Source organism: Artibeus jamaicensis, unplaced genomic scaffold, assembly GCF_021234435.1.
Source record: "Artibeus jamaicensis isolate MK-2021 breed Jamaican fruit bat unplaced genomic scaffold, CSHL_Jam_final scaffold_537, whole genome shotgun sequence".
NCBI classification, from domain to species: Eukaryota; Metazoa; Chordata; class Mammalia; order Chiroptera; family Phyllostomidae; genus Artibeus; species Artibeus jamaicensis.
The window spans coordinates 17,257,007-17,269,336 of record NW_026522047.1 but is presented as its reverse complement, the minus strand read 5'-3'; the positions used below and the strand labels follow the sequence as shown (position 1 = coordinate 17,269,336).

General features: G+C 49.6%; 1 protein-coding gene across 2 annotated transcripts in view; it reads left to right on the top strand.

The window, feature by feature from the left end:
• The window catches only part of SLC10A7 (solute carrier family 10 member 7), a 191,923-nt gene extending 189,020 nt beyond the window's left edge, over positions 1–2,903 (top strand). For both annotated transcript variants that reach the window (XM_037162355.2, XM_037162354.2), the window contains one exon: positions 439–2,903. In XM_037162355.2, coding sequence (XP_037018250.1) covers positions 439–468 — 30 coding nt within the window. In that variant the 3' untranslated portion in view covers positions 469–2,903. The remainder of the gene's footprint in view (positions 1–438) is intronic.
• Positions 2,904–12,330: the final 9,427 nt, after the last annotated feature.

Sequence of the window (12,330 nt, the reverse complement as noted above, 5' to 3'; positions counted from 1 at the left end):
CATTTGCTAAGGGGAGACAGAATTGGACAGTGCTGTTCATTTTCCCTTTGCATAGAAACCACTCCAGACCAGGGGGCCCCTGTCCAATTAGAATAATCCAGAAGGCTTAGAAGGTTATCCATCCCATTCTAGGACAAAAATAAACACAAAGTGTCCCTTGTAAGGGTCCCTACTATTGCTTTGCAAACAACACTGACGGAGACCCAGGGCCATCATCTAGTGCACAGCCAGGCCAGGCTGGGGGGACGACAGCCTGCTGGCCAGGTAGGTGGGCCACTGACCTGTGCGTCCCCAGAGGTGCGGATCAGTGGCCATGCACTGCCATCCGGGCGGGCCTCTTCTTCCTTCTAGTACCATAAGTGGTGGGGTGTTGATTGACACTTTCACTGGCTAACGGACATGGTCCAACTACAGACTGCATGTTCTCCTCTCCTGCAGGGAGTCAAGCTGACGAGGCCAACAGTATGATGAAGGAGGCGCCCGGTCTGCGGCGATGCACCTGTGCACGGGGTGGACAGACAGTTCCGAGGACTTGGACTTGTGAATGTTGCTCCAATACACATTTTATTTTTTTACACAAAAATGATATAACTGTTGAAGTGCCTTAAAAATGTATTTGACAAGAGCATTATTTCCAAAACCTACTTTGTTGGTAACTGCCATGGGTGGTACAGTATTTTGGAGTTGTTTAATATTTTTTCCTCTAACGCAGGGAGCCGTCATGGTACATGACAGAAACCCTGCCTGTGTGCAATACAACTCTGAGAGTTACCGCACCGCTCAGAATGAGGTCACACCATCAGAAAAATGCTCTTCTGATGACAGTGAGAACTTCCAAAGTCTGATTCACAAGTCCTTTGATTTACTGCGAGATTTTTTCTACAACTGTGACATGCCTCTTATCAGCCCAGCAGGGGCCATAGACTGAGTAGATGCTGAAAATCATAAGTTTTCTGCATTTCTTAACATCATTGTTGTAGACATTCCTTCAAATGGTTTCTACCCAGAAATTCCTCTGTTCCATGATAAGAGATTGTGATATTTTATGTCTTAAATTTATTATAAGCTGCTTCAAAGAAAAGGCAGAAATTTGAGTCAGGAGTAAATTAAGTAAAGTTTTGAGGTAAACTACAGGCTTTGGTTTTCGGGATTTTTAAAAATATCTTTCATATGCTTTTTCTTTTTCCTTCCATAATTTCTTTACTGCTTTCCAACACACTGGCAAACTCATAACAGCCAACTGTGAGACACTAAGATGTTATCATCAGCTTGAGAGCAGCAATTTAATGCTAGATTCTATTCACATTCCACAATTGCAAATAAAAACTTTTTCCTGTTACACAAATGTGCTAAGCACTCACTGCCCCTTCTAGCCAGAAGCAGCCTGTTACGTCCTGGAATTAAGCACACTTAAGGCATTTGAGACAAGTTATTAATGAGAACTTCCTGGGCAGATTTGACAAATGTTTGCGACATTTTTAAAAAATTAAGTCATATTGCTCTCATGAATAAATGGGAATATAAAGGTCACAGATGCAAACAAATGTTACAGATACACATGCTTTCTAGCCAAAAGGAGAAAAAAAAATGGGCATAGAAAATGCAAAACCATTCATTAACCAAAATATCAAGTAAAATGAATTCCCAACTGGGCTTCAGTTTTCAAAGGAGGGTCCAGTATTGCTTTTCTGCTACGGCTGGAGGAGCTCCCGCTGGGCCCGAGTCGAGAATAAGGCAGCGCGGAGAAAGGGGCACTCCTCCTCCGTTTCCTGCACACGGCCTGTCACGTCTTCTCTCCATGTCCTTTCTTGATGTGACAGACGACACTGGCATCCCGGGTCTCACTGAGGCCACGCTCCGGCCTCCGCAGCTGCTTGGCTGTGGTTCTGTCAATGGAAGAAAAGTCATTCCTTAGAAACCTACCAACTTTATCAACAGTGCAGACTTACACCCGGTCGCATCTTGGAGTTCTTCTGACTCATTTCAACATCACTGAGTTTCCTAAGAATTGATCTCAGTGTCCATTTTAAAGCTGGTGCCAGGCCCTGCAAAAAGGCTGTGCTGACCTGGCTGTTTGTCAAAAACTTCTGTTGTCAACACTTTCACTTGTGTCTAAACCTACAATAGTTTTTGCTTGATACTTTGGATGCCTACCTACAGAGCATAGAAAAGGTTTTCATGTTTTGTTCCTGTCAATTTCTTTGAACTTCAGAGTGAACGAAGCTGTCATTTGAATGCTGATTTCCCCAACTTAGCTACCTCTGTCATCACACACCTACTGTGGGTGCGTGATTATGGGACAAAATTCAACTGGAAATACTATGGCATCTTTCGCTTTTCAAAATGCATTTTGTTTTCAAGTAATCTTTATATGGTGGATTTTGTTGGCTTTAGTGATATGTTTATGTCTATTTTTTTTACACAAGTGCTGTAGCATATTTTTCCATAAAGAACAAAAAAGCAAAATCAAAATTTATTTTTAATTCATGTTTATTGGGATTTAATTATTCATGTCTTAAAATACTTCCTTATGTTTGTGCACTGTAAACTATCTGTTTAATGCATTTGTTTTATCTAAATGTATTTATGAAGAAATACATTAGATTATATTTATGTTTACCCATTTTTCCACCAGCTTTTTTTAATGGCTGTTATGAAATTTGATTTTTTTAGTGGGTGATAATGTTAATCTATTCTATGTTCTTTTCTAAGTTTTAATTTTTTGTGGGTTTTCAAAAATTCTTTCCTACTCTATTTAAAACTAACACACCTCTGGCTAATGTTCAGTGTTTGTTTATGCTAAATACCAAATTTTTTCAAAAGGATTGGTAAAGCAATGAAGTGGATTATTTATGATGAGTGGAGATGAAAAGAATTCTACGATTAAACAAAGAAATGTTTGAGAAGTCACAAGAGAACCTGTGTCTTATTTTTAACCTGATTCCCAATGCACTCACAGTGCCTTCAAAGTATCTATAGATTCATCTTGATTCACCCGAATACTATTTTACCGTTTGTGGTTAAATGACTACAAGCTCCGCAGTCTTCCCCAGTATCCATCTCAATACCTTCGCCACACCATAATTTTAAAATCCAGACAGGGCCCTCACTTTTTTGTTGGAAATATGTGTTCGTGGCATCAGAGTGGAGGACCAAAAGAGAAACGTCCCCAACAGAAGTGACAGATTTCAGGGGATCTGAATGGTAGTCGCCTTTGTCGGTCTTTTGGGGGAGAGAAAAGCTGAAACCTTCAAATGCCTTTTCCAAACCCAGTGTTTATGAGCAAGTTACTTCATTCGAACCCCATGCAGTGAGTCCTGGTTTTGCTGTCTTGGCTTACCTGTCCTCTGCTCCCTGAAAGGCTGACCGAAGGGGCTTTCCTGCTTCCCAGCCAGTGCCAGCCTGGCCTCTACGTTGTGCCCTGAGAAGGTGTCACTTCAGTCTTCAAAATCAAACCCCTTGCACTGCCTGATGGTCACTTTACCTGTCCGTCTCCTCCAGCTTGGTCCTCACCTTTGTTCTTCTACCGTGTCTGACACCGTGCCTGGCTCAGAGCCATAGCCACAGAAATCCAATTTTTCAAATTGTTATCTTAATAGATAGGACATGAACCTCCCAATTTTGAGAGCTCTTATGATAGATATAGACACCAAAGGTGGGGTTGCTGCATTCATGGTGGTTCTATTTTTAATTTCTTAAGGAACCTTTATACTCTTTTCCATAGTGGGTCTTTCTAAGACACGCCCCCAAATGCCTTTAGTAAAAATCTGCTTTCCACTGTAGCTTTCTTTTGGGGGAAAATAAAATAAAAGGTTCAGCCTCCACCAAGAGGTGATACAGGGGAGAGAAAAGGAAACATTTCAGTAATAAAGACACCATGTCACAAGTGGGAATTTTCTGCATGGGACAATGAGAAGAAGGGAAGTTCCTGGAAACCGGGGTGGGAGACCACCTCCCACAGACCGCAGACCCCCTTCTTCCACCCTTAGGTCCGAATCTAAGTTACTATGTATGCAGACAGACGGGGGGAGGGAGGATCACAGCCTCGTAGCTCACATTAAGTGCTCTGTGGTGTACACACCCCCAGCCTGGGGATTTCAAGCTCGCAACATCCTGTTCCTAAAGCAGTGTTAGGAAGGGATGCACCGGACTGGCTGTCCGGAGGTGACACCGGCCTGACCCCAGACAGGCTCTCCAGATCACAGCGAACCTGTGTGCCTCTGCACTAGACGTCCTTCACAGGATTGTCATCTGATTCTTTCAACAACGTTAGGAGGAGATGTATCGTTATTACCCCCATTGTACGGATAAGAAAACTAAGGCCAGAGAGGTAAATAGCGAGTGCAAGCCTCACCACGCCTGAGTGGTGCGGCTGGGGTTTGGACTCAGATTTCCCTGACTCGGGAGCCCACAGGACTGACCGCTAAGGAGACCCCTCCACAACCCTAAAGCCACGTGCTCCGGACAAGAGCTTACCGTCATTGTCCAAAGTTATGGACACTAGCAATGCTTCTAAACTCGGATTTCTGCAACTGTGGTTTTGATAAAGTTGTTCTCTGTACGTGGAGCAAATGAAAAGCCCCCATCTCAGAAATTCCAGACAATTGGCAGGAAGGAGCCTAGAGTTCCTACCCCTACAGCAGGCCTGAGAGCGTACTGGAGGGCAAGACAGCACGCCGGGGAAACAGACCCTGGCCTCGGCCCCAGGATGCGGTCATTTCCCTGGTACTGGCTATTCCAGACTCGGAATCCATGCAACGGCGTCTGTTTGGACTTGCAGCTGGAAGCTCTGGAGTCTGGTTCTGTGAGTCATCAGTGTCCTGGGCTGGCATTGCCAACGTGGCCAGGGCGCATCCCGCATCTTTTCCCCCACTAAACGTTTGCCATGACTTCCCACCTTGCTGGGACCCACTGCCATTACCATCTCCTCTGCGGTGCATTCTGGCAATGCCCCTCCCTCTCCAGGGTCCCCCACCTTTCTACCTGAGAATTCCTGTGTGCATTGAAGACGGAGCAAAATATCAGGTGCACAGTTCACCTCTCTGCCCACAAAGCCAAAGTGAGAACTGCATCGCATCCTAGGTTTGTTATTAGGATCGAATGAAGGAATCCCTGCAAACAGTGTGTCACAGTGCCTGGCACTGGTAGTGACCCAGTAAGTGGCAGCCACTGCTGCTGCCCAACACAGGGGGACCTGGGGGAACCACGGCACACGTGTGGTGTCGGACACGTGCAGTTGGGCATCAAAGTCCGCTCTGCACGATTTCTGAGCTATGCAAAGGATCTCTTACGAGGTTCGTTACATGTCACTAATCAGGTCACAAAGTGACCAGGGCAGGAGTATCAACTTCATTAGTTAATGAGGACGTGTGATTTTGAATTTTAAGATGGTTGCAGCATTTCCTGGCTTCCAGTGCGGATTGCAAGGCCCTCCCAGCCAACCCCCGCTGCCCAGGCCTTGCCTTTTTCTGCTTACACCGAAGAACTCCACACACTAATCTCGCCCAACTCCCCCAAAGCCCGGAGTCTGGCTGAGAACTGTGGAACCGCGGCTGACAGGCTGCGCTGCCCCACATGGGTTCTGAGGCACTAACGCCTGTCGGAGGTGCATTGGGCTCTGAAGCTGCCCCTGGAGCAGACACTCTCTGGCCATGGCCCTCTCAGAGGGCCGTTCCTGAGTCCTGACTGTGTCCAGGCTGAGAAGTCCCCTTTCCACTTCATCGAGTGCCGCCACGGCCCTGGAGTAGCTGTCTGTCCCCTCTGCAGACCCGTTTCCCGTCAACCCTCTAATGTCACATCTCCAGCTATTCTGGTCTCCAGTCTTTCCTCTCACCCGCGGTGGGAACTCTGGAGCCCCTCCCACGGCAGCAGTGGCCCTCTGTAACCCAGCGAGGATGCCCACATCTGCGGTCCCGGTTCACATCCGCAACTTCACTGGGATCTTCCCACCTGTGTACCCCAAGGCCCCTCTGACCCGCACGCCCTGGAGGAAAAGTCAATGACCTCTTCCTTTTCCTCCCCAAACCAGCTTCCTCTGTTGGCATAGCAACCTCCCAACCTGCTTCCTATGTTGACATAGCAACCAGGCCTGGTGTCCTCCCCTCAGCCTTCCCAGCTCACTTTCAGTGTTCGCTTAGTCAGCAAATTCTCTTGACTCCATCTGCAAAGCCGTTCCTTAATTCCTGCCTTCCCCTTGCCTCTGACACTGCCACTGCCACTGTCTCAAGAGGTGTCCCACCTCCTTAGTGTTCTTTTCCTTCCAGAAACACCTTTCTTCGAGCCAGGGTGCCTTGTGCTGACCTCTGCCAATCACCTGCTGTGGGCTGGGCACGCTGCTAAATGCTTTACATAAATTACCCCATTTAATCCTTATGACAATTTAGGACATTGCTGTCATTATTCCCATCTTACGGATGAGAAAATGGAGGCTCCGCGAGCCCACGTTCCAGGTGCTTCTAAGTGGCAAAGTCTGGATTTCCACCTGGATGGCCGTCAGCCAGCACCTGGGCCTCCCTCCCGCCCTGCACTGCTGACTCCTGATTCTCAGGTTCCCGACACGCCCCCTCTTCCCCCTGCCCCCCTTGTGAGGCACGGTCCTTGGTTTTCAGCTGTATAGTGAATGCCTTCACTTGCTGGTTTATCACCTATCAGGTTATACCAAATGATCACTATCCACATGTCCCCGAACCCAAAACGATCAGCTGCTTCAGTGGGGACCTGTTTTGTGTGATGTCGGTAACACTGATAACTGGCAGAATGCCTGCCTCATGGTAGGGGCCCCAGTAAGCGTTTACGGACCAGTGGGTGAACCCTCACGGCCCTCCAGGTCGCTCTTCCTGTTTGGAAGGACAGGTGTCTTCAGATTAGGAAAGACTGCTCTTCGAGAGTAGTATGTGACTCATAATTATCCCTCGATGAGCGGGAATCACCTGTTAATCTACAGATGCTCCAAAAGGACTTATTTTTAAATGAAAACAATCAGTAAAAACAAGGATGACAATTTTGATGCCAGAGTACTTGAGACCCAAGGCCTCTAGACCTCAGTCCCCTCCACATGCGCATCTCCGTGGGGGCCTTCACCTTGGGACCCGTCTCTGTGGCCTGGATGCCTGTGCAAAGGTCCCAAGGTCAGGGGCAGGCACCCAGCCTGAAAGGGGCCTGTGCCTTTCGGACCCGGACTAGTCAAACAGGACCCCCTCTCCGCCTTTCATCTGCCTTTCGTTTCCCATCCCCCCACCCGGGGAACATTCCCCCTCAGTCCCAAATGCTGAGTTAGGGCCCAGTCAAAACTCACCTGGCCGAGGGAAGCACTTGGGCAGATCCGAGAGAGAGCACTCTGGTTATTGTAGAGAGAGCCCTACCTCAGGCCCTTTTACCTCTAGGTCACTGGTTCAAGTCCAGCCAGGCCAATCCTGACAGAAAATCATTACACGCTTTGTGTCGGGCGGCCTGAGACGCGAAGAATGAGTTCCTGTCGCCGCCCAGCAGGCAGTGTCCACCTCACACTTGGCAGTAAGCAGCTCTAGGTGGAGCCAGAGCAGCAATCACTCGGCAGCTGCCGGTCCCTGAGGTCAGGCCAGCCTGCGTGTCGGCCTTCTCTGCGTGTCGGCCTTCTCTGCGTGGGGCCTGACGGCCCCCTCATCTCGCCCCCTGCAGGGGCGCTGCATTAGTCTGGTGGTTTGGCCTTTCTCCCTGGAGACATTGTTTAACAGAGAGTTTGAAATCATGGAACAATGGCAAGAAAAAAAAATCTGGTTCTGCACTATTGGAAAAAGAATGGCTGCAATCACAACAGAAAAATAGGTTTTTTCCCCTGGCAGAGCTGGGCCGGGCCGGGCTGGGCCGGTTCCCATGTCTGTCCAGCAGCAGGTGGGGGGCCCTGGGCAGGACAGGCGGGCACAGCAGTTTCGCCAGGGGCTCTGGGTGATGGGCACCAGGGGACAAACCCCTCCGGAGTATTTTATGTCTGTCACACAGCTTCCCTCTTAGAACCGTCTAAGCCACCAGTCTGGAAAGACCTGTCTTTCCTTCCCCTGCACAGACAGCCCCCCCCAACCCTTGGGAAGTATCTAGCAAATTCCTACCAGCTGGGTTTTCCTTATCCACCTGCCCAGATTGTTCTGGCAAATGCAGCGGGGCCACAAAGCCTAACAGCACCAAGCACCTGCAGCCTGGCCGTGAAGACGGAGAGCTTCATCCTCAAAGGCGTCCTTCTTTTTCACTCCCCGCGTGGGCCGCTGCAGAGTCCCCTCGTCTGAGTCATTTAAGAAGCACCCAGACTTCCGCCAAGATGGAGGTATAGGTGGATGTGCCTGCCTTCTCACACAACCAAGTTTAGGGACAACTAAATATTAGCATCAGAAAACACAACCAGAACACGGAAAATTGAACTTTTCGGAAGTCCGTTAACAACAAATTCTTCAGCCCGACCGGTAAGGGGCGAAAACCGGTATCTGGTGAGGGGTTGCACAGGAGGACTGGGTCGGACCCAGGCGCGGAATCCAGACGCTCAAATCCAGACGCAGGATTGGACCTAGTGAGCAACCGAGCAACCCACCGGGTGAGCGACTGCAGAGGAGACAGTGGGGAGGCGGTGCTGCGTGTTGACTGTGGTTGCCACTGCGCGAGCGGACAGGCGAGAGAGTGGGCGGTTGGGCCGGCCGCCATTTCCCCACTCTGACCACGCCCCCACATACAGCGTCACAACCCAGCGACCTGGGAGTCCAAGGCGCCGCGCCGCTTCTCACATTTAAAGGGCCAGAACAGACCAAAAATGTCGCAGGAAGACCTCAAAGCCCCAGAGATAAATCTAAGCGACGAAGAAATAGCAAAACTCTCAGACGCACAGTTTAAAACACTGGTCATCAGGATCCTCACAGATCTGGTTGATTATAGCCACAAATTAGAGAAACATATGAAGGCTAAACTAATGGAAATGAATGGAATTCCACAGGAAACCCATAGCGATGAAAAGGAAACTGGGACTCAAATCAATGGAGTGGACCAGAAGAAAGCAAATAATGGACAAACAGAAAAGAGTCGAGGAGCAAGAATTCAAAGAAATGAGGAGAGTCTGAGGAACCTCCAGGACATCTTTAAACGCTCCAATATCCGATTTATAGGGGTACCAGAAGGGGGAAAGACACAGCCACCAGTGGAAAACTTATTTGAACAAATAATAAAAGAAAATTTCCCCAATCTGGCAAAGGAAATAGACTTCCAAGAAACCCAAGAAGCTCAGAGAGTACCAAAAAAGTTGGACTCAAGAAGAAACACACAAGGCACATCATAATTACATTAGCCAAAATTAAAATGAAGGAGAGAATCCTAGAAGCAGCAAGAGCTAAGGGGACAATCACCTACAAAGGAGTCCCCATCAGACTGTCAGCAGATTTCTCAAAAGAGACCTTACAGGCAAGAAGGGGCTGGAAAGAAATATTCCAAGTCATGAAATCTAAAGACCTACAACCAAGATTGCTCTATCCAGCAAAACTTTCATTTAAAATGGAAGGACAGATAAGGTGCTTCTCAGATAAGATCAAATTCAAGGAGTTCATCATCACCAAGCCCTTATTATATGAAATGTTAAAGGGACTTATCTAAGAAAAAGAAGTTAAAGAAACATGAACAGTGAAAGAACAACAAGCTCACAGTTATTAACAACCACACCTAAAACGAAAGCAAACTAAAAGAACAGCTAGATCAGGAGTGGAAACATAGAAATGAAGATCTCAAGGAGGGTTAGCAACAGGGGAGTGGGAGGAGGAGATGGGGGGAGAAGGTACAGAAAATAAGTAGCATAGACAGTAGATAGAAAATAGATGGGGGGGGGCAAGAATAGCATGGGAAATATAGAACCTAAAGGACTTGAGACACATGGACATAAACTAAAGGGGGGTAATGGTGGGGATGGGGGGGCAGGGTGGAGGGGAATGAAGGGGGGAATAGAACAACTGTAACAGCATAATCAATTAAAAAAAATAAATTAAAAAAAAAAAGAAGCACCCAGTCTGCACAAGACTCAACGGCTCTGGATAAACAAGCCCGCTTGTCCGTGTGGGTCTGTCCTCAGCGGTGTGCTGTCTGGGGAGTCTCTAGGCCAGCATGGGGCAGGAGGCACTGTCCCTCCTGCTGACGCAATCAGCCCAACTGCAATGGACTGGCCAGCCCTCTGGAGGATCAGAGACGAGTCCTGTGACTCCAGAGTCCACCTGCCTAGGAAACCTGCCTTCTCCTCCTTTCTGTGTGCCCTTCCACGCCTGCTCAGACAAGAGCAGGATCCCCAGCCTGGAGCCCCCCAACCCTGAGCCCCGTCTCCCTCTACAGGTGGTCGAGTTGGGGAGAAGAGGCTGGAACCAGGGAAGCAGCTGGGCCGCTGGCATCAAGCCAGAGCGTTTGCTCCCGACTTTTTACTTCCCCAACATTCCCCCCTCTCCTCCGAATTTCCTGAAACAGAAAGAAGCCCCCAACACAATTCCCAATGTGCATGTTTCTTCCCACTCTCCGTCAGACACACTGGTGTCCTTAAGTAGACCCAGCTCAGATCGCCTCTGCTGCTGGTTAATGCAGAATCCCCAGAGCGTCAGGATTTGGGGGTGGGGGAGGGGCTCTGTCCACCTGCACAGTCGCTGTAACGGCATACAGCGCCACTCTCCTTGACACGCGGGACGTGAGCTTAAAACCGTGTCCCTGTGCACATGTGCACGTGTGCACCTGTGCATTTGGTTTTGAAGTCACACATGCTCACAGACCATCTGAGCATGGAGCAGAGTGCAAAGCCAGGGCTGTCCAGGGCACTTGGAGCGAGACCGCCCCGAGCCCCTCTGTGAGCCTCGCCTCTCTGACTTCCTCCGCTCCTGTGGGAAGCCCGCCACAGAGGAGACTTCAGGAGTCATTCGGGCCCCCTTGCTTCTCAAGGCTTCTTTTAAATGCAGCCTCCAGGCTCTCCAGCCCTCCACCTTCATGTGGAAGAAAAAGAGAAAAAAGAGGCCTGCAGTGCACACCCCCTGGACAGACAGACGCTCTCTGAGGTCAGCCCGGCTGCCCACGTGGCAGAGCGCACAGAAGAGTCGTGGTCAGCAGAGGGGAATGGCCCCCAAGAGTTGCCAAGCTAAACCTGAATGAAACAAACTGTGGCCCTGGGCACCTGGACTAGTGCTGATCTTCCAGAAAGTGGGGCACCCAGGGAAAGGGCTCCCCCTGCTGGCCCAGCCCAAGCAGCGTGTGTACAAGAGGAAGGGGCTGCCTCTCTCATCATGTGCTTCTGGAAGAACGAGGAACGGGTCCAAGCGCAGGGAAGGGCTTTCCTGTCTAGCTGCGCAGAGAGGCTGATGGTGAAGAAGGGCAAGAGGCAGCCTCCCATGCACACCTGGCGCTGAGCCTGGCACATGGCAGATGCTCCATGAAACATTAAGGAAGGGCATGACCCACCCGGCCTCCACTGCTCAGGGACGCCCCCTCTGCAAAGGGATAACGACGAGGAGCACACGCCTGTCACCCAGCTGCTTCCCGGACGAAACGAGGTCGGCCGCGAGGAGCGGAAAGGGTCACCTCTAGGGGGTGCTACAAACGTCAGGAATTGGGAGGGTTGCGTGCCATGCGTCAAATATGCCTCCGAAGTAAGGTCGCAGGGGTTAAAAAGTGGTTGTGATTTATCTATGGACACTCTTCTATTCACTGAATAAGAACTCTAAGTTGTAAGGAGACCCCCCCACACACACCACCACCACCACCACCACCACCAATGCAACTCCATAGAACTATTTTCTTCTTGGGTGGAAAAAAAATTGTTTTTCTAAATTGGGTATAAGGCCGTTCACTGCCCTGGACAACCCTGGCTACACAAAATGCTGCGCAGGGCGTCCTTCCAAATCCAAGCCTGGGTCTTATTTACACTTATTTACATATCGAGCGAGATCTCCATGGCTGCCTGCCCGGAAGCCCTATTTTTAATTGTTTGCTGCCCCAGCTGCCCCTCTGACCCTTTCTGGCACTTTTCTGAGGATTTCCGGCCAATGCTAGCTTGGGAGGAAAGGGCAGAAGATGGGAATTTTTGGAGGGGATCTCAGCAAAGGCTGAACTCAAACCAGAGGCCCCCAAATTCAGCATCTCACAGCCCCTTTCCCAGGTGGTCCTCCTGGGGGGGGGCAGGGCTGGCTCCCCTGGGAAGTGGAGGGGATTTGGGCTGCGGCCAGTGGCCTGGCCTCACAGCTTGGCCAGCTGCATCCCATGTGGACAAAAGGACAGGGGACTTGAGAAGCAGCTGCCAGTGTGCACTCCAGCTTCCTCTCTAGCTGCGTTTCTGGAAAAATTCAGAGTAGTTCCAAGTGA